Raw genomic sequence first — 18,684 nt, 5'->3', positions numbered from 1 at the left:
CACCGTGATGTTCAGCCGCTAAAACCAAAGGTAAGGCCGCCACTCCGCTTCCGCAGACCATAATCCACCGCACACCGAATGCTGTTGTTCTTGCCGCCGAGGTCAGCACAGATCTGGCTAGCCACGCCTTAGGGCGTGTAAATGTGGGAGGTGCCGCTATCGAGACTGGCTGTGTAGGACCCTTCGGGGAGGGCGTAGCTCTTGGACTGGGAGTCGGAGCCCGGCGGCGTGAGCCCCAGCGAACTCGATTTGACGAAGTAGCTAGAATCAACTTTTCAGTACTTGAAACCCAAAGGTTCCGTAGTCGGGCCTTACTTTGTCATGGGGGACAGTCTCCTGCCCGCTTGTGATGGGAATGTCACCATTTCGACGGGGAACTTGACAAGTGGTCCTGTGTACGGTGTACCTGCCTTTGTCTACGCCGCCGAAAACTAGGGATCCTGCAGATCAGGCAGTCCTCAAGCTCTCCCCTATAACGGCGAAGGTAGGTTCTTTGGTAAGCACCTGTGGGGCCGTCCTAGTCTCTTAAGCTGAGACTGAACGCCCGACTGTTGGTCAGCCCCTGACTCGCCATGTCGCCGATGATCGACTGGTAGCCGGGGATGCGGGTGGCATTGTATCCATCGGCTGAAAGGCCCACGTCCATAACGCCAATGGCAACGCCACTGGACTCCTCGGCGACGCCAAAGTTCACATGGCGCACGGTGAGGCCGGACAACTCCGAGCATTAAGTTAGCGAATCACGCAGCACCAAAAGTACCAATACAATTAGATCGCACGCACCAGCCCAAGTTAGGTCATCCCGGTAGGCTCTGTAAGATATATTAGCGATTAGACCGTATTCGATCTGGCCCGTCCCGCCAGATTCCTTAGAGACGGTATTCGAATTGGTCTTGTTGTAGATGCCGAATTGTTCGCAGTACTTGGGATCGGCAAACTCGCCACCTGCGGGTAGCAGGTAATTGGGCTTGGCGCTTGACCCCGGTCGGGCTACCCCGGAGCACTGAGGATTCACCCATAATTGGTCTTCGAAGCCGGTTACCAGGAGGACCGTGACAGGCTGTGGCGCGTTACCCAGAGTAACTAGTCGCGTTGTCAGTCGTCAATCTATTCTTCTGCGTAGCGGAAAGCTACTTACTGTTGATAGTGTATCCAGCGGATTGATAGTTCGTCAAATCCGTCGATCCTGTACCCGACACTGCTCATCGTCGCAGTGATAGAGTGTCTCGGGGGGCTTGGGCTTCCACCGGTACCAACACATACCCAGGCCCACTGAGAGCTGTCGTCGCCAGAAACAAAATCAGCGAGACCCAAGACAGATTAGCCATTATCAACGTCCACATGGATTGTGAGGTTATCTAGGTCGATACCTTAGACGCAAAGGGGAACTGAGTGTGGCGTTGTATATATATTCATCGCGTTTAGAAGATTGCGTAGGGTCCGTGTCGCCTGGAGTCATTACGGCACAAGAGCTGTGCCACGAAGCCACAGGAGTCAATAGTTACAACCCTACGTTTTAATTTACCACGCCCGCATTTTACCGGATTATGCTAATGATTGTCTTGAGCCTACAGTCTAGAGTTGTCGCATCTGGAGTGGGCGGTAATGCACTCCGTTTCTTACTGATTAATGCCTATGAATGTAGAAGTTGATTTCCAATAAGTAACACTAGGAAGGGGTATATGGAATTAGCTCTTTCGGCAGGCGTGGAAAGTAGTTAGACGTTACGTAGAGAAGTTGGCAAGAACTAATTAACGAACATCCCAAGGCAAGAAGACGCCATATTAATAGAAACTCGCAAGTCCAAGAGAACGACAAATCCATAAGAGACTGCCGAGTCAGGGCTATGCTGTGATTGCAAGGAGTTGTTTGCAGACCCTTTAGACAGCCGTTTTAGGCTCTCTTGGTTGCACTTGAAGACATTCACACCCTCAAAGAGGCAGAGCAGGTTAGTGCAGATGTAGGCTGCTTACCACCGTGTAGCGCTGGTGCTGGTCTCTAATTACAAATCACATGCGACCCGCGGCCCTGGAGGGGCAAAGTGACGAGATTCGTCGCTTATAACCCTAGTATCCACTTGGGGTGTGATTATTACTGGCTGGCGGAGAGAGCTGTGTCAGCAAGCGATGTGTAATGTGTGCGGGATGCGGAATTTGGCGGCAATCTGCGGAATATGCGGCTTCTGACTTCGGGACTTTGGGAGTCCGCACCTACAACACCGCAGTCTAAAGATAGATCCTTGTTAATTCCATGTCAGTCGACTGTTGTTCAGTTCAGGCTTGGTCATCTCGTGCATCTGCAATTAATAATGAATCAGAGTGAGAAAGCATTGTGCACCATTGGTATAAATATATGAGCTCGAGCTGTCCTTTCCTAGAAGTCTCGGACAACAGTTCGAACAACACCGCGGCGGATCATAATTTCAGCTTTACTGCAAGACTAGAAACTCAGAACACCCTCAGCATCACCATGCCGTCCTTCCTCATCACTGGATCCAGCCGGGGCCTCGGGTTGGCCTTTGCTACTGAGCTGGTATGCTTTGCCTCGCATCCCACGATGAATTAATCCGAGTCGTCTGAGGCTAATCAGATCGCTAGCTTAAAACCCCAGCCAACAAAGTGATCGCAACAGCCAGAAATACAGCTGGTTCGGCCGGTCTTCAGGCTCTTGCGACGAAATACACCAAGAATCGCCTCGTCCTGATTGATCTCGACGTCACCAATCCCACCAGCATCAAGAATGCCGTGGTCGAGGCCGAAAAGCACCTGCCAGACGGCCTGGATAACCTCATCAGCAACGCCGGTATTGCGACTGACCCGTTGGCCAGCTTCGATAACCTGTGAGTATCGATTGATCCTTTATTGTCAGCCCGAGGAGCGGGACCTTTGACTAACTATCGGCCGCAGCGACTTGGATGACTTGAAAAAGGAGGTCGAGTTCAACACAACTACGCCTATCAACATCATCCGGGGTTTCCTTCCGCTTATCCGCAAGGGGAACGCCAAGAAAATCCTAGTCGTAACTTCGCAGTTGGGATCCATCGAAATCGGATTCCACATGGTAAACCTGTCCAACGCCTACTCTGTGGCTAAGGCCGCGCTGAATATGTATGTCACCCACTCATGAATCAGCAAACAACTTGGCAAACTGAACAGTGGTTGACGTTTAACTAACCCTCGGATCAGGCTCATCCGGAAATGGAGCCCCGTGCTCAAGAGCGAGGGCATCACTGCTGTCCTGATTCATCCTGGTGAGTTTTGGTTCCTTGCTCGAGACAAGGTTGGAAACATTTGGGCAGTATACGCTGACTTGCACCTTCTCTAGGCTGGGTTGGTGACACCGATATGGGCAGCTCCATCGCCGACTGGGTCGCTCAAAATGCTCCCGATCTTCGCAGCGTCCCGGAAGAGGAATCCGCGGAAGGGTGTATGAAGGTTCTGGGGAAGGCCACTCTAGAGGACGCTGGACTCTTCTACAACTTCGATGGGACCAAGATTCCTTGGTAGATTCTATGAACTCTCGCTCTTTTCTGATAGGGAGAGAGGCTTTGTAATGAAAGGTTCTCGGTATGAATCCTGTAGGACAGAATTTCCTTGGCATGTCCAATATTGAGAACCTCTTGAAAAGAGAGGCTATACCACATGTCTCGCAGATTATCTACCAGCTGCCTCCCACATGAGCTCCTTTGCCTCTAGCATTGACAAATAGGTTCCTAGGTTGAACTAGTCAGAACATATCCTTGAATTATGCAGTCAAAACTAGGTTGGAGCATACCTGCAGACCTCAATTGGAGATCAAACCTTCCTAACAGCTCCTTGAATTGACTGATAGTTTGAGTCCGCACTGGGTCATTTGTGGCCTTGTTGAGTCTCGTCAATATGGCACAGGCTTGATACATGACTCGGACGAGGAAAGGGGACAGCTTGCAAGAGAGGATTGAGTCTCTCATGCAGTTATCCAGAAGCTGAGTGACCAATTCTGTGAGCTCCGTTATGACTGAGGTGGTCTCGGGTGATATCTGTTGGACCATTTCGGCAGACAAGGGCGTGAAATCGCCATTATCTCTCCGCCAGCGGCGCTCCTGGAGTAGGAGGATTGTGCTGTAGGTGACTGCGGACTGTGCGCAGAACTCGAGTTGGCGCAGATGTGCCTCGGTGTGGGAAACTTGAATTAGTGCAAACAAGGTGCGGCGCAGCTGGGCTGATTCTTCGTCGTAGAGAATGGGGTCCGTAGCGGGAGAAGCGGCATGTCTGAGGGCTTGGCTGAGAAGGAGTGTCGTCTGCGAGAGCCGAGCAAATCGCCCCTGTTTTAGGCTGAATGCCGAGGACATCTTCATGGCATCTTGTGGCTTTGAGGTCTGGGGAGGAGGAAAGGAAAGAGATCAGTGGGACTCAGAATCAAGGCGGAGCTGACGACACATTAAACTTACTCCTGAATCCCAGGCGTCGTCATCTACCGGGAGGTAGCTCTCGAAAGTGGGATCTTGAGTTGCCAGGCTCCTGTGAGGGTCGCTGAGACCCATGAACCTGGGATGCCACGTTAGTTATAGAATGTCGAGACCTGGGACCCTGCGGTCTGCAAGCGATATTGCTATATGATGGCAAGCAAGTATACATACCTATCCAATATCAAAATAGACCACCAGACTCTCCGTCTCTCCTCTATTTCCACCCACGAGAATTCCTGTTCTTCGGCTTCTGATTCCAGCTTATCGATGCCTAGTGCCACTCCATAACGAGCACATGTACCGATAGAGAGGAATGCTGCGGGATATATGGACTGTCCTAGCTCATACAGGGCGATGAGGATGCTCCCCTGGAGTATCTGTATGGAGAAGAGGCCGGCCGATACAGCTTCGAAGTGGAACTGCTTAGCCGTCGCATACAGATTGTCCTTGGCAGCGTCTTCTGGTCGACAAGAACAGAGCCTCATCGCCAAGGCCAGAAGGTTCAGCTCGACCTGTTTCTGAGAGAGAGGGTTTATCAAGTGCTGATAGAATCTCTTTTTCGAGATGATTGGTAGCCATGTATGGATATTGTCAAAGTATTCTTGGGCATGTGCGCGAATGCTGGCTAGGTCCCCAACGAGTTGCGTAACCTTACTCCCCACGGGTATGGTAAGTCGTGGTATTTCGATCTGCGCGTCACGGAACAGCTCGGGCTCTAGGAAGAAGACGGCAGGAAAGTCACGCCCAAGGGCAGCCTCGGGGGTTGGTGGGCTCCCCCCTGGTCGATCCACATCGGCTTTGCGGGCACCGGGATAGCTGCAATCTAACCCTCTCCTAATGATCGATCAATGCGGCATCCATTAGTCGGATGCCACACGCCACTCGTGGCACAAGCAGACAGGTGGAAGAACTTGCCGGTTGCATAGGCTACAGGAGGGGAGAAGCCTATCACAACGTCTCTTGCTAGTTTTGCAATAAAGACATGCTTTGCGCGACAGGCGGAGGATTTGTACGGGTGGCTTCATCATGTCTTTGTTTGGGGGGGGCGGATAATGAGGTGTTGCGGAAGCCTGCGGAAAAGGTGCGGGGTGCGGCATTGGTAACAATAAAACTTGCTACCCGTTGCCACGCCCCACTTTATTTGCACCAAACCCGAAGCGGCTGCTGACAGAGGAATCGGGGCAATACTCGTCAGGCGATTGATTGGTTCAGTCCTGGCTACCTTAGGTATACATGAATTTTTCAGTGTCTCGTCTTTCTTATAGTCTGCTAAGGACCAAGACCACCTTCGTTGGCCTTTTTCTCAGGCTCGCCTTCCCATACCGTCATTCCGTGCTTTCCTCCATAGTTGGCTGGTTTGGCTCGCTTCCAACCACTCGTCTCAAGCAGGCCTTCGTCTTCGAGCTGGAATACTTCCACCTTGAGTGGCCGGCAGCACTTTTCCATCTCCTTCTCGCTATCGGCTCCAAATCCCCAAAGTGATAGGTCGCCACCGGGGCAAGTGCCTTTTTTGAGTAGACAACCTGTCAGCAAGATCCCTAGCATAGAACTTCAATTTTAGCTGAAGGGCTACTCACTCAGGGCCATGAGGAGATCCTGTTCCGCAAGAAACTCGATATAGTCCCCGGCCTGCGCTGGGCATGGGTTCATGAAATACCGGCCTTGGGCGTCCAAGCCCGTGACCTGGAACAGGTTGATCACGTCGTGCACATCTGACTCCCACAGCCCAAACGGAATGACGGCTCTCGTCAAGTTGGAGTGGCAATGATAGTCATACTCCTCACCCGCCAGCACGCTGTTGATGTACGGATCACAGCGTGTGCCTAGCAAGTCATGCACGCGGCCGCCGTGCTCGTCGACACCGTACCACGATAGACTGTCGGCAATGATGGTGGCCATTGGCCGCATGTACGGCAGGCAGGACCAGAGCCGGTCGTAGGTCGTGACGTGCGAGGCGTGCAGCTGCTTGGTGCGGCTTGCCCAGAAGCGTTCCCGAGGATTGTGCGCGTTCCAGATATTCAAGTCGCCTTATTTGGTGTAGTTTGCAGTCAGCCAGTTGTTCGGGAGGCAAGAAGAAGTGGGGTGGGGGTTATCATAATTTCTTACCAACCTGCGGACCTTCCGGCGTGCTTATTCGCACCACTGATCCAGCTGGGGCTCGCCATGCCTTTCCAGATCGGATGGGGAGCGTGAATTCTTCAAGCAACTGCCGCGGAGCGGCCTGGATCCTCGCATACAAGGCTTTGTCTACCGTTAACGGAGATCCCGCTTTTCCTAGATATGCAGGGACAGGTGTCGGGATTGGCTTGCGCGACTTGAGGCGTTCAGCTCTGTCAACATGCGACATTATCGAGACGTTCCCAAGACAGCACACTTTATTGGTTTAGCAGTTCTGGTTGGTCCAGTTACAATGTGATGCAACGGGAGAGTTGACAATTCAAACTCCAAGGCGGGGTTGCGGGAGCTACCCGGCGGGGTAGGATGGGACAGTGCAGTGTTCTGGCCCGACATTTGTCCGCATAGGATCGTCGGGACCCGGACTTGGCCCGACGGGGTTTACAGTCTTAGTAGAGATACGCTTATTGAGCTAATATTTTCGAGTAAGAAATTCAAGTTGCATTCAGTATGAGGGTCAGTCGGCGATGTATCATTACGATTCGTGTGCCGCAAGCCAGGTGGGTATCAGTTGCGCCCCGGAAAGCGTCGGTGACAAGTCATAGGCGTTAGAAGAGCGAATGGTGATTATCCAGCTTTGACGTATGCTGGTCCATCACCTTCTGTGCGAACTGCACGACGCTTAGACGGAACCCTTCAGGCGGCCTTTCCACTTCCTCCTCCTCCTCCACCTTATCGGCGAAGAGGTCCGTAATGCTGCCAGCTCCGATGGCTCTCTGGTAGACAGCAAAGCTTGTTGCGAACTCCCTGTGTGCGCCAACTTGTATTGCGTCCAGCATCAGCGTGGCGAAGTTCTGGCAGTTGTTGCTGATGATGTTGTAGCCCGGTTGCTTTGTCCTCATGTTGTATATGACCATCTCGCCTGAGTGGTTGGGGAGAATGGGTGTTAGAGAGAGGGCCTTGTGGCAACAGCGACCACGGCGTTGGGAAACGACTCACCGGCTTGCCTGAGCGCCTCGTCATTGAACTTCGTCTTGCCGACTTCGAATGTGTGCCACTCCTCCCGGACGACCTTCTCGTTTATATAGATCACATCCAGGTGCTCGTCCTAGGTCATTGGTAAGTCCAGGGATGCGTAATGTTTACCTAAGCCAGACGCATTCGTCCCTACCATCCAGAGCTCGTGACAATAATCACCCACAAGCACAGCCCAGTGTTGTGTCGGGTCCGGATACTTGTGGATCTTCTCCGTGACCATCCTGCCGAGGCCCGTCTTCTCGGCAAACCATTTACCTGCCAATCCCGCAACGGGATGCCAGCCGATCTCGACGGCGCGGTGTTCCGCGTTGATATCGACCTCGTCAGGAGGTATGACGTTGGGTTTGTGGCCTAGTCCAAGCGAATGCTCGAGCTTGAGTTTCCCCTTCAGGAGTTCGTCCTTCCCCCTCGAGAGCCCCTCTTTCCTAGGTAGCCATCAATCAAGTAAGACATAGTTCCCATCGCAAGCTTGTGGGGTTAATGGACCGCTTACAGGAAACCCTTCATCTTACTCCGCGCCGAGTGCGACCCATCCTCTGGTGGTGATGGAGACTTCGACATCGTATTGCCGGCTGATCAATTAATGAATGTCGCGGCGTGTAGGTTCAGCATAGGAGAAGCGAAAGATAAGATAACGTCGAGCGGGGTTCAGGTTCAGCTGATGGAGAAGTGAGTCCCTCAACGCACGTGATAGCCTAACAAATCGAAGATCTACCTACGCCTCATTGCCCAAAAATACCGCAAGTATTCACACTTCACAGTCAAGGCAAAGTGCACGAGCCACTCTTCCCACGAAGCTGCTCTCTTTCCCCCCCATAATTAATTATTACCTGGTTCTCCTATCTATGGTAAGTATTCACAAACAGAAACCAAAGCCAGCAGGGCAAATGTCACCTCTGTCTCCCAGCCAGCCAGGTGGCTGAATAAATCAGCCCCTAATGTAGACATCGGCCCCGGCCCAAACCACACGTGTGATATTATCTCTGGTCACTCTCTCACGGTCAAAACACCGTCCTCCCCTGCGCTGTAGAAAGTGACTTAGTCTCAGGCATTAAACATTACCGAATTAGCGCCATGTATTAATAATGCTAATGGTGAGCCCCGTCTTAAAAAAACCATGCACTTGATGCCCAGTTCGGAATATAGAGGCTCTGGCTGTTATTTATCAGCGCAGTACCAATGGTGTGATGCATAGACTGGGATTCGTTTGGCCTTCGGATACCGGTTGTGTTCCCTTCTGAAGACGGCTTCCCCGCCACGATATAACCTGGCAACAGCGGTTGGCCATAAAGTCGCATATTTCCAAGCATCGCCACTTTGGCGTTGTCTTGCGTCATTTCGACTCTCACAAACTAATCCTCCGAACTGGGATTACCAGAAGCAGTATTTCTACCCCTCGATCAATCCAATCCCATTGGCATCAATACGTGTAAAAAGACTGGGTACCTACTCATGGCAGACACAATTAGCCTTCGTATTGCCATCATTGGGGCGGGGATCGCAGGGCTCACGACGGCTATCGCTCTTAAGCATCATCCTTCGATTGACATCCAGATATATGAGCGAGCTTCTGAACTACGAGAGATCGGTGCGTCCATTGCACTTGGACCTAATGGCATGAGGACTCTGGATAAACTTGGAGTGCAGAATGCTCTTGACGAGTCCATTGCCTTCCGGAACAAGTCACGGCTCCCCATGATCTATCGGTGAGCTTCAACAAAAATCCAAGTTTGCTTAACTTATGCTCGAACTAACCTCAGATCAAGTCACTACAAAACGAACGAGGTGGTCTCGACCGACTCGCATCGCGGCGACGTTGACTTCCGCCATCTCACCGCCCGCTTCTACCGTGCTCACCTCCAAGAGGCCCTCCTTGAACATGTCGACAATACTCGAGTTCACCTCTCCAAGGCCTTCCATTCCGTCATCTCAGATACCGCATCCAAGAAGCTGGTCATAACCTTCACAGACGGCACAACTACCACGGCCGACGTCCTTCTCGGGGCAGACGGGATCAGCTCCGCCGTCCGCAGATTCTTTGTTTCTACCTCGGCCCCAACCTGGACCGGCTGGGTGGCCTTCCGCTCCGTGTTTCCCATTTCCCACGTCGCCCACATTCCGGACCTGCCCGACGAGGCGACTCACATCTGGGGGCCGGACCGGAGCATCTTCATGTCCAAATTAGGCAGAGACCTATTCACCGTCGTCGGGTCGTCCCAGAGTGACCCGTCTGCCCACGATGCTCCTTACAAAGATGCGATGTGGGACTCTGACGGGGACGTCAACCAGCTGAAACAATATTATCAGGACTGGAGCCCTCTAGTTCGCGCCGTGGTCGATGCAGTTCCATACACCAGGATCTATCCAAACACCGCTGGTCACGGTCTCGACTCCTGGGTCCTCGGTAGCGGGAACGTAACGCTGGCGGGAGATGCGGCGCATGCGCACGGAGGAGCCTTTGCGGCGGGCGGGAGCTTGGCGATTGATGATGCCTGGGCCTTTGCGGCTTCAATCCTGGAGGTCTTCCCCGCGTCCGCAACTACGGCGCCTTCAGAGGGAGATATAGCGAGAGCCCTGGATCTGTACGAGAAGACGAGGAAATCTCATACTGACCGCGTGCTGAGGACGGTGCATCAAGGAAATAAGAAAAAGCTAGATCGTGTTAGTAAGGTCGAAACGGACGAGGAGCTGAGAGCACGGATGAAGAATCGGGAAGATCCGGCCTGGATACATGAGCATGACGTTGAAGCTACATTTGCAAGTGTGCTAGTTGCGGAGGAGAAGAGGGTTTATGGACAGGCAAGGTTGTGACGAGTTGGTTCCGGAGCGGGATACGCCATTGATGGTTAATTATACTTCGTCATTCTACACCCTTTCAGAAAGGATTCGCACGAATTCCGATTGCCAGCAGCTACTCAGCTTGCCGTATCCCCTACTTTCTTTTCGCGTTGACGAAGCACGCTGATGCTAATGAGAACCAACCAAACCATCCATGTCAACATGAGCAATCCGACCAGCTCAAAGCAAATGACCGCCACGCAAGCCTCGCCTGGTTATTTGCGCTAGGCCGAATTCTTCTCACCGAATTCTGCGTCAGGAGGAGGTCTCTCACATATGTTGGTTTGTGCCACCCAGGCTAGGGCTTCTACCGTCGTTGCCGGCGGCGAAACGCTTCTGACGTATGCGTCACATCATGTTGATGCCAGAAGGGAGTCAATATGTGAGGCACGTGGTGACCAGACAAGTAATCCAAAATATGCTGACGGGTATGGAGCCCTCTAAAACGTACGTGGGAATGAATCTTCGATCATATATCAAGTACACGGCCGAGAGGACAACCAACTATCCCGTGCGAACTTCCCGAACCCTCGACAAGCAACGCCTCAAGACCGTGCCTCGATCTTCCCTGCCCTGTCCCCGGATCATATCCACCGAGCGCAGTCAATCTTACCACGGGCTTCGTCTCGCCGCCAAACGGGTGAGGCACCCTCGGGATTACATGGAGCTGCCTATTCACCCTCTACGCTTCATTCTGGACGATACTCCATCTCAATTTCCCCAAAGAAGGCGATAAGTGGACCACATTGCTGTTCCGGAAAGTCAAGTGGATGGCTGTCACAACCATCGCTCCCGAATACACATATCTAATTGCTACCTGCCAATGGCCCGTTGCCATGTAGTCATTTCAACAGCTCGAGCGAGCCATATGGCTCTCCGATGAAGGAGTCGGACCAGACCACCCTTGGACACTTAGCCATGCATTCTTCGCCGACATGGGCGGAATCCGCCTGAGATCGCTCGCTCAGAGGCGGAGCGTATCCATATCGACCGCCGACATTGCCATCCTAGTGCACAAGAAAATGATGGCGAAGGCGCCGAGTATCCCCAAAGAAGAGATCGATGCACGGTGCAAAAGCGATTCCTTTGCCAAGATCGTCGCTTCCTTGCAGTTCATCTGGCTCGGCATCCAGTGACAAGACCAGTCCGGGAAGCCTCGGGTCCACCACCGATCACCAAATGCATTTCCAGTAGCCTTTTCCTCTGAGGAGGCATCGGACGCGGAAATCATGTCATGTCATATGATAGAAGCGGCGGTGATTACGAACACGATAGTCGAGGCAACACCGACGTAGACAACAGAACAAGGGGTGTGGAGCGGGAACATGGTCGTGAGGGCACTGACGACGACAACGGCGACGGCGGAGATAGCCGGCGCATCAACGGTGATCAAAACCGCCTCGGTGAACAAGATGCGAGAAGCGCGCCATTCGGAGTCGACCTGCGAGTCGCCATTCCCTGGGTCATAACTGTGGGTATCTGCATCACGTTCGGAGCCCTGCACTGCCTCATGTGGCATCGCGTCTTCCCGACTGCCATCGAGCTGTGCCACGAATAATTACTCCTCATTTTGGCACCGGGGTTACGTGACCAAAGCCCGTGGCGTCTTCTCAAACGAGCGTCAGCCAGCGTATACGCAGTAGATAACGGAAGGCATGACTCGTTTCGATTAGACGAAGCGAGGAAGCTACTAATTGACTTTCGTGACGTGTCAGGTAGTGGCGCTGGCAACCAAGTGTATCATTGGAAGATATATATGCGCACGTTCCGCGCCTCCCGCCTCCCGCCACCCCCAACTTCAAATCCCTGCGGGATTTCGTCAGTGAGATACGCATGAGTGCATGTCTCGTCCGCATCTTGATTTGATACCCCGCACTATCCTTGACCAGAGCTGTGAGGCAAGCTGTAAGCTTGTTGTCCGTACTCCCTGGATCTGACTGTCCTTGTTAATTTTCATCCTCATTCTTATTACAAGCTGCAATTCGACATCGCATCGTGGCCAGCTTACCATGAGCAACAAGTCACCGTCCCCGCCAGTGGGTGGTGCTGGTACTGGAGTCAACCCTGAGGCAGGACATATTAGAGTGGTGAGCAGCGTTGGTTTACCAACAGGGCATCAGGGAAAATCGCTGATCAGATCGGCATCAGGACAGCGAGTTTGCCAGGCTGGATGCCGATAATGACTCCGCCACCGGCGACAGGTACATACATACCTCTTCCAACGCACCTTGGCGACGAAGATGCTGACAATCTCCCAGCGTGGGCTATCCGAGCACCACCACGTCCATCGGGTCCACGATTCTAGAATACCGAAAGCTACACGGGCGTACCTACCACAACTTCGAGGGCGCAGAATACTGGTATGGCGTTTCTCTTTCTCTTCTACTGGAACAAACAGCTGACGCTTGCAAGGGGACCAAATGATGATAAGCAGAACGAGGGCCTCGATATAGCGTAAGTTATCGGATCACTCCAGCGCGACATTGGCAGGCCCACTGTAACTCTCTCTACAGGCACCATATGATGTATCTTGCGTTTGACAACAAGCTGTACCTCGCCCCGCTAGAGAACCCGCAGAAGGTCTTGGACGTGGGCACTGGGACGGGTATCTGGGCTATGTGAGCATGGCGCTCGTTTCCCACCTCCTCGTGTAGCCGCATCTCTGACCGACTCTCCAAAACAGCGACTTTGCCGATCAGTTCCCGTCAGCCGAGGTAATAGGAACCGACTTGTCGCCAATCCAGCCGTCGTGGGTGCCGCCCAACTGCAGGTTCGAGCTGGACAACTGCGAGTTGCCCTGGACGTACCCAGATAACTCGCTCGACTACATCCACATTCGGGGCTTGGTGGGCTGCGTCAAGGACTGGGTTACGCTATACCGCGAGTGCTTACGATGCTTAAAGCCAGGCGGGTGGTTGGAACAACAGGAGTTTGCCCTGCCCATCGCAGCCAACGAGGGATCGCTGCCGGACGACTGCGTGTGGCACGACTGGGGTAAAGTCTTCCAGGAGGCTGGCAAGAGGACCGGCCGGACGTTCGAGGTGACAGGAGACTGGGAAGACTGGATACGGGAGGCCGGGTTTGGCGGCGTCATACATACTGACTCGGTCAAGCTGCCCATCGGCGGCTGGCCCCTGGAGAAGAAGTGGAGGGAGGTTGGCTTGTTCAACCGGTTGGGCCTTGAGCAGGGGCTCGAGGGTTTTGCGTCCTTCTTGTGCACCCAGGTTCTCGGCTGGCAGGATGTTGAGGTAGCTGTCATGCTGGCTAGGGTGCGGCAAACCATGAAGGATAAGTCGATCCACGCATACTATCCCCTGTAAGTACTGCTACCCCGGCGTTGTACGAGTTTGGAAAGCTGACGATTCCCACCAGAAAAACTGTCTATACACAGAAGCCACTAGCTTGATAATGCTGTCAGTATGGGGCATTATGGCCGCCACACAAATTATGCGTTTCCACATCCAAATTCCCATAGCCGTCGACATTTGCAGCAGGTGGTTGGTTTGGCTCGGGGGTGTGGCTGCCGGGGGCCTGTCTGGTTCGGTCTAGTGCTGCTACCCACGCCGTGACCGTTGCAGAATCCCACGTCTTTTGCCCCACCAAAAATGACACGTCCTCTTATGGCTTTCAGTGATTCGACCACAGCGTAGTAACTCCCCGGGGTTATATGTAGATCGAATCCGCTTAGTGGGGGTTGGTGGCCCAACCGCGGACACATCCGGCAACAGGCCTTCCCCTTCTCAACCATGCATGCCGGCATGTCATAACTGACAACCACAGAGTCCGTCCCATGACAGTCGGGGCGGGCCGCCCGCATTGTTGTTCCCTCTCATCTCTCCCGTGCTTGTGATCCCCTCTTCAATGTTTGTGTCTCACATTCCTTCCATGCTGCTGTGCTCAGAGTTGGTCCAACCTTGGAACTGGAACTTCATTCGATAACCATGGCCGACGCACCAGCAAAAACAAAGTCGCCCTCGCCCAAACGATCCGCAACCGCGTCTCCCAAGACCCCTCGGTCGCCATCAGAGCACGAGCCGCAAGGAACAATCCAGGCGGTGAGTCCCTTCCGTCCATTTCCCATTCCCAAGCTTTGCCGGGCAGAAAAAAACTAAAGAAGGCACATTTCCACAGGCCATCGATCTTCGCGACGATGATGCCGACTCGGCTGTCAGCAGTGGAGGGTACGTATAACCTGTCCACATCATGTTTGTGAGAACCCAGGGCTGATCATTATGCCATCTCTGAAGCCAGTCTTCCTCAACCAGCTCGGTCACCGAGAGCATTTACGCATTCCGCACACTACACGGGAGGACGTACAATGCGGCCAAGTCGTCCGAATACTGGGCCCCCAATGACGAGCTGCAGAACGAGGGTCTCGATCTGCTGCACAACTGCCTTCTGATGACCATGGACAACAAGCTGTTTCTCGCTCCAATCGGCGACAACCCGCAACGAGTTCTAGATGTTGGGACTGGAACCGGAATATGGGCCATGTGAGTTGCTCAGATCCTTGCTTGCCCCATCCCCACCCCCACCGCGACGACCCGAAGTATCGAGGAACCTGGAACGCTGCTGAAACCAGAATGACTACCTAGCGACTTTGGGGATATGTACCCAAGCGCCCAAGTGATCGGGACAGATCTGAGCCCCATACAGCCGGCGTGGGTACCGCCAAACGTTCATTTCCAGATCGATGATTGCCTCCTCGACTGGACATGGCCGGAAGACCACTTCGATTTCGTCCACCTGCGCGCCTTGTACGGTGAGAGGACTTGACACCACCCCCCGAACTAATTAGACCCAGGGCTGACTGGTCTCGCCTTCTAATAGGCAGCATCCCCAATTGGGAACAGCTCTACGGCAAGGCCTTTAAGCATCTCCAGCCTGGTGGCTGGCTCCAAGACTGCGAGATGGACGTCAAGGTCGAGTCCGACCACGTCGACTTCCCCGACGACCACATCTTCAACGAGTGGGGGCGGCTGTACTACGAGGCGGGCGAGCGGTCGGGGCGCACATTTGCCATATCCTGTGGGCACACGATGAGGGACACGATGGAGAAGGTCGGCTTCGTCGACGTCCAGGAGGTCAAGCTCAAGGTGCCCTGCCATGCCTGGCCGCGGGACCGCAAACTGCGCCAGGCTGGGTTGCTCCTGTTTGCGATGCTGGACCACAGTCTTGAGGGGTTTGGCATGTTCTTGTTTACGCAGGTGCTCGGGTGGTCGCCGGAGGAGGTGCTGGTGCTTACGGCAAAGATGAGGGCCGAGGTTAAGAAGAAAAGTAATTGCGGGTGGATCGCGACGTGAGTGCCCATCTAGAGTCAACCAACTCCCTCCCTCTCTGAGAATACTGACAGGTTGTGATTTAATTACAGGACCGTTGTATTTGGCCGGAAACCAGAGACTGGTAAACCATAATTGGTAGACAAAGGGATGGGAGATATTTCCAAGTATACATGTATCTAGGTAGACCCCGTTCTCTTAGCCGCGGCGGGCACCCAGATTCCAATCCATCACGCCCCAGTTGAGCTGAGCCACGTCAACGTCTAACGGAGACTCTCCGGGAAAGTTGGGGTAAGGGAACACGCCCGGCCCTGTTCCCGCGTAGCTGTCTTGCCCTCCCATGCCACCGAGCAGACCGTGACCACCAAAGGCTGTTGGCATCGACACGGGAAGGCGGCGGTCCATATCCATGGCTAGGGCCGCGTTGGGCTGCTCCGTGTCGGCCTTTTGCGCGTTGGGCGCCATTCTCGCCATATAGCGTCGCAGGCCTGACACAATCCTTGGTGGCGACACCGGCTGTCCTGATTCCCCGAACGTTGCCTCGCGAGACTCCCAAGCCTGGGAAACAATCCTGGCAAGCATTGCGATGAGGGGGTTGTCCTCTGTGGACACAAGGGCGAAACGAGCGTCGTAGTTGGCACTCATGACCTCCCAAGCCTGTTCAGCTCGCTCGCCGACAGGTCGTCGTTTTAGTTCCTGGACGATGTGGAGGTATGCGGGAAATGGAAAGTAGAACTGAATCAGCCACAGGTAGCCCTTGGTAAGGGGCGAGGTCTTGATCTTGGTATCAGAATCCAGCATGGCAAACGCATGGGAAAGAGCAGCGTCGCGCTGCACCTCGGTCTGCTGCGCGGATGAGGGAGAATATCTCCAATAGTGTTCGATGAGGCGGCATTTGGCAAGATATCCACGCGTCATCCAGATGGTCATGAACTGCAGTGGGTTCTCGGGGTCACAAAACTGGAGATACTTGTCCTCGACCTTTCTCTCCAGCGTAGCCAGCCCACTCCCTTCTGGAATGTGGCCGCGCTGACCATCTCTGGCAATGGACTTCGAAGTCAAACTGGTAAAGTCAAGGTAAAACGCGGCGTGGCGGACGAAGTCGCCCAGCTCACTGCGCACCACGGCGAAGAGGGCCTCGGTGGATCTCCCCTGAACCGCTGGCGGCTCCTTCAACTCTTGCCGGAGGTCGCAGTCATTCACGTTGAGAGGGGTCCTGCAGTCCCATGCCGCAGCTAGCATTCCGGCCTTGTAGTCGGCCATCTCGCCGATGCGAGTGTCGAAGAGGACCAGCGACCACCAGAGCCTCCGGCGCATCTCGGCCTCAAGAGGGGGGCACTCGGCATTGGCCGACTCGCTGTGGAGACCCATGCGTTGCGCGATGCGAATCGCCACGCCGAGCGTGGACGACAGAGATCGGGGATCGGTCCTGTGGCCGGCCGAGATCTAATTAGGCTCATCGTCAGCAAAGCATCAACAAAGCCAGCCCCCCCCACCAAAACCCCCCGGACAGACGTACTAGGTAGAGGAACAATGCAGTCAAGCAGTCGTAATCGCTGGACCGCAAAAATCCACAGTTCAGCAGTGCTTGCTCACAGCCGAACTGATACGCCGTCAGGAGATCTTCTTCTGACGAGCCAAAGATGGCATGGCAGTCGTCCCCGGCGAGACTTTGAATGGCGGCGCAGTAGATGCTGAACATGAGCGCCTCTAGGGCGGGGCTAATGCTGGAGATATTACTGGCGGCTTCGATGATGCGTCCCTGCAAGACGGGCGTGTATGTGACCTTGAGCAGCGGGTCGACGTTGTCCAGGTAGATCTGCCATAGCCGAAAGATTTGCACTGGATCGGGGTGCAGAGTCGAGAGGTCGACCGTGGTCTCGCGGGAGCTGAGCAGCAGGCGGTCGTTGTCTGTGTACAATTGATCCCACGCGCGCTTGACCGTAGCCTCCAGCACATCATCTTGCGAGGAATCGCTGTCATCGTCGGGATCTCGAGACTGTTGCAACCTGTTAGTGGAGTCGGGGTTCAACCAGACATGACGGAGCCGTACCCATTTGCTCATGGCGTGCCAGAAGTTCCTGGGTATGTGATTAGTCCTCTGGAGACTGCCTCGGTTTCTTTGGGGGGGGGGGGGGAGTGTGAAGAGTGTACGTACTTGACCCGGTATGCTCTTTCGTCCTTGGCGGTGTCCGAGGGATACGGCGGCTCTGCCTTCACACCAGCAGCTTCGGGTTGCTCCTCGTCCGAATCGTTGGTGTCCTCGGCCTTGGGAGACGCATTCTCCTTAGCCGCAGGATCAGTGCGGAGCGGTTCAAACTTGACATTGTTCTGGAGGAGCAAGTCCTCATACTTGCGGACACGATCCAGCAGCTCTCTCTCGGGAAACCTCCGCCTTCGCCGGCGGGCGGTCAGCGTCGCGGGGACGCAGGACGTCCCTGACCTGATGCAATTTGCGCAGGGAAACTTGCGGTTGCACTTGATCTTGCGCTGCTGGCAGAGCACGCACGCAAGCACCCGCTGTGGCTTCTGAGATTGCAAGGACGGGGCAGACGGGGCTGGGTAACTCTGCTCGTGTGTGGGCTGCAGCGCCGACATGGTGGCAAATACTCGTAGAGTGCAATTCAAACGGCCCACAGACGGGGCGGAGATTGGCGTTTGATTTTTTGGGTTGGGATCCTTGACAGAGGTGAGGACAAAAGGCGTTCGCGTCCACCTGCTTTTTGCGTTTCTTGTCCTGCTCTTCTCTTGAATTAGAACTAGTCGCGTGCTGCAGGCGACGCAGGACCACCTAACCGCGCTACTATTCTGCGCCGTTCTTGTTCTTGTCAAGGCGATGGAGAAAGATCTTGACAGATACTTTCGATTCTGATGTCATGTGACAGTTAGCCCCTCCGGTACGGTGGGCCATAAGGACAACTACTGCATCTCAAACCACCTTATCACTAAGCAGACCCCAAGGTTTTT

General features: G+C 54.1%; 10 protein-coding genes across 10 annotated transcripts; 5 read left to right on the top strand and 5 right to left on the bottom strand.

The window, feature by feature from the left end:
• Window positions 1-504: 504 nt before the first annotated feature.
• On the bottom strand, window positions 505-1,328 carry QBC33DRAFT_574309 (aspartic peptidase domain-containing protein; the record flags this gene model as incomplete). The annotated part of the gene is made up of 4 exons (XM_060430748.1): window positions 505-718; window positions 767-1,083; window positions 1,139-1,198; window positions 1,274-1,328. 4 exons carry the CDS (start codon window positions 1,326-1,328, stop codon window positions 518-520), a joined length of 633 nt encoding a protein of 210 aa, XP_060278519.1. The 3' UTR covers window positions 505-517.
• An 881-nt stretch (window positions 1,329-2,209) lies between these two features.
• QBC33DRAFT_552252 (putative short-chain dehydrogenases/reductase) lies at window positions 2,210-3,854 on the top strand. Its single transcript, XM_060429287.1, has 6 exons — window positions 2,210-2,532; window positions 2,598-2,839; window positions 2,907-3,107; window positions 3,186-3,250; window positions 3,325-3,711; window positions 3,774-3,854. Exons 1-5 carry the CDS (start codon window positions 2,353-2,355, stop codon window positions 3,504-3,506), a joined length of 870 nt encoding a protein of 289 aa, XP_060278518.1. The 5' UTR covers window positions 2,210-2,352; the 3' UTR covers window positions 3,507-3,711; window positions 3,774-3,854.
• QBC33DRAFT_286487 (uncharacterized protein) lies at window positions 3,580-5,505 on the bottom strand. Its single transcript, XM_060423292.1, has 5 exons — window positions 5,363-5,505; window positions 4,619-5,281; window positions 4,430-4,526; window positions 3,775-4,357; window positions 3,580-3,712 (listed from the first exon to the last, which is right to left on the bottom strand). Exons 1-5 carry the CDS (start codon window positions 5,473-5,475, stop codon window positions 3,654-3,656), a joined length of 1,515 nt encoding a protein of 504 aa, XP_060278517.1. The 5' UTR covers window positions 5,476-5,505; the 3' UTR covers window positions 3,580-3,653.
• A 121-nt stretch (window positions 5,506-5,626) lies between these two features.
• Window positions 5,627-6,883, bottom strand: QBC33DRAFT_552247 (uncharacterized protein). The gene is made up of 3 exons (XM_060429286.1): window positions 6,554-6,883; window positions 6,025-6,474; window positions 5,627-5,952 (listed from the first exon to the last, which is right to left on the bottom strand). The coding sequence occupies exons 1-3, from the start codon at window positions 6,792-6,794 to the stop codon at window positions 5,717-5,719; spliced, it is 927 nt and encodes a 308-aa protein (XP_060278516.1). The 5' UTR covers window positions 6,795-6,883; the 3' UTR covers window positions 5,627-5,716.
• Window positions 6,884-6,889: 6 nt separating this feature from the next.
• Window positions 6,890-8,215, bottom strand: QBC33DRAFT_552243 (uncharacterized protein). Its single transcript, XM_060429285.1, has 4 exons — window positions 8,094-8,215; window positions 7,734-8,025; window positions 7,562-7,670; window positions 6,890-7,484 (listed from the first exon to the last, which is right to left on the bottom strand). Exons 1-4 carry the CDS (start codon window positions 8,159-8,161, stop codon window positions 7,171-7,173), a joined length of 783 nt encoding a protein of 260 aa, XP_060278515.1. The 5' UTR covers window positions 8,162-8,215; the 3' UTR covers window positions 6,890-7,170.
• A 457-nt stretch (window positions 8,216-8,672) lies between these two features.
• QBC33DRAFT_552239 (FAD/NAD(P)-binding domain-containing protein) lies at window positions 8,673-10,469 on the top strand. The gene is made up of 2 exons (XM_060429284.1): window positions 8,673-9,306; window positions 9,367-10,469. Exons 1-2 carry the CDS (start codon window positions 9,053-9,055, stop codon window positions 10,409-10,411), a joined length of 1,299 nt encoding a protein of 432 aa, XP_060278514.1. The 5' UTR covers window positions 8,673-9,052; the 3' UTR covers window positions 10,412-10,469.
• Window positions 10,470-11,373: 904 nt separating this feature from the next.
• On the top strand, window positions 11,374-11,996 carry QBC33DRAFT_519646 (uncharacterized protein; the record flags this gene model as incomplete). The annotated part of the gene is made up of 2 exons (XM_060426304.1): window positions 11,374-11,570; window positions 11,714-11,996. 2 exons carry the CDS (start codon window positions 11,374-11,376, stop codon window positions 11,994-11,996), a joined length of 480 nt encoding a protein of 159 aa, XP_060278513.1.
• Window positions 11,997-12,253: 257 nt separating this feature from the next.
• QBC33DRAFT_286422 (S-adenosyl-L-methionine-dependent methyltransferase) lies at window positions 12,254-14,152 on the top strand. The gene is made up of 7 exons (XM_060423291.1): window positions 12,254-12,525; window positions 12,587-12,639; window positions 12,697-12,798; window positions 12,851-12,892; window positions 12,952-13,056; window positions 13,122-13,754; window positions 13,811-14,152. Exons 1-7 carry the CDS (start codon window positions 12,448-12,450, stop codon window positions 13,842-13,844), a joined length of 1,047 nt encoding a protein of 348 aa, XP_060278512.1. The 5' UTR covers window positions 12,254-12,447; the 3' UTR covers window positions 13,845-14,152.
• Window positions 14,153-14,157: 5 nt separating this feature from the next.
• On the top strand, window positions 14,158-15,989 carry QBC33DRAFT_552230 (S-adenosyl-L-methionine-dependent methyltransferase). Its single transcript, XM_060429283.1, has 6 exons — window positions 14,158-14,493; window positions 14,570-14,619; window positions 14,686-14,931; window positions 15,034-15,200; window positions 15,269-15,737; window positions 15,810-15,989. The coding sequence occupies exons 1-6, from the start codon at window positions 14,380-14,382 to the stop codon at window positions 15,850-15,852; spliced, it is 1,089 nt and encodes a 362-aa protein (XP_060278511.1). The 5' UTR covers window positions 14,158-14,379; the 3' UTR covers window positions 15,853-15,989.
• On the bottom strand, window positions 15,716-18,545 carry QBC33DRAFT_552228 (uncharacterized protein). The gene is made up of 4 exons (XM_060429282.1): window positions 17,876-18,545; window positions 17,771-17,798; window positions 17,237-17,716; window positions 15,716-17,163 (listed from the first exon to the last, which is right to left on the bottom strand). The coding sequence occupies exons 1-4, from the start codon at window positions 18,313-18,315 to the stop codon at window positions 15,916-15,918; spliced, it is 2,196 nt and encodes a 731-aa protein (XP_060278510.1). The 5' UTR covers window positions 18,316-18,545; the 3' UTR covers window positions 15,716-15,915.
• Window positions 18,546-18,684: the final 139 nt, after the last annotated feature.

This window comes from Phialemonium atrogriseum (genome assembly GCF_030411735.1).
Source record: "Phialemonium atrogriseum strain 8032-3 unplaced genomic scaffold QBC33scaffold_43, whole genome shotgun sequence".
NCBI classification, from domain to species: Eukaryota; Fungi; Ascomycota; class Sordariomycetes; order Cephalothecales; family Cephalothecaceae; genus Phialemonium; species Phialemonium atrogriseum.
The sequence above is the reverse complement of the archived record's forward strand: the minus strand, read 5'-3'. Positions and strand labels throughout refer to the sequence as shown.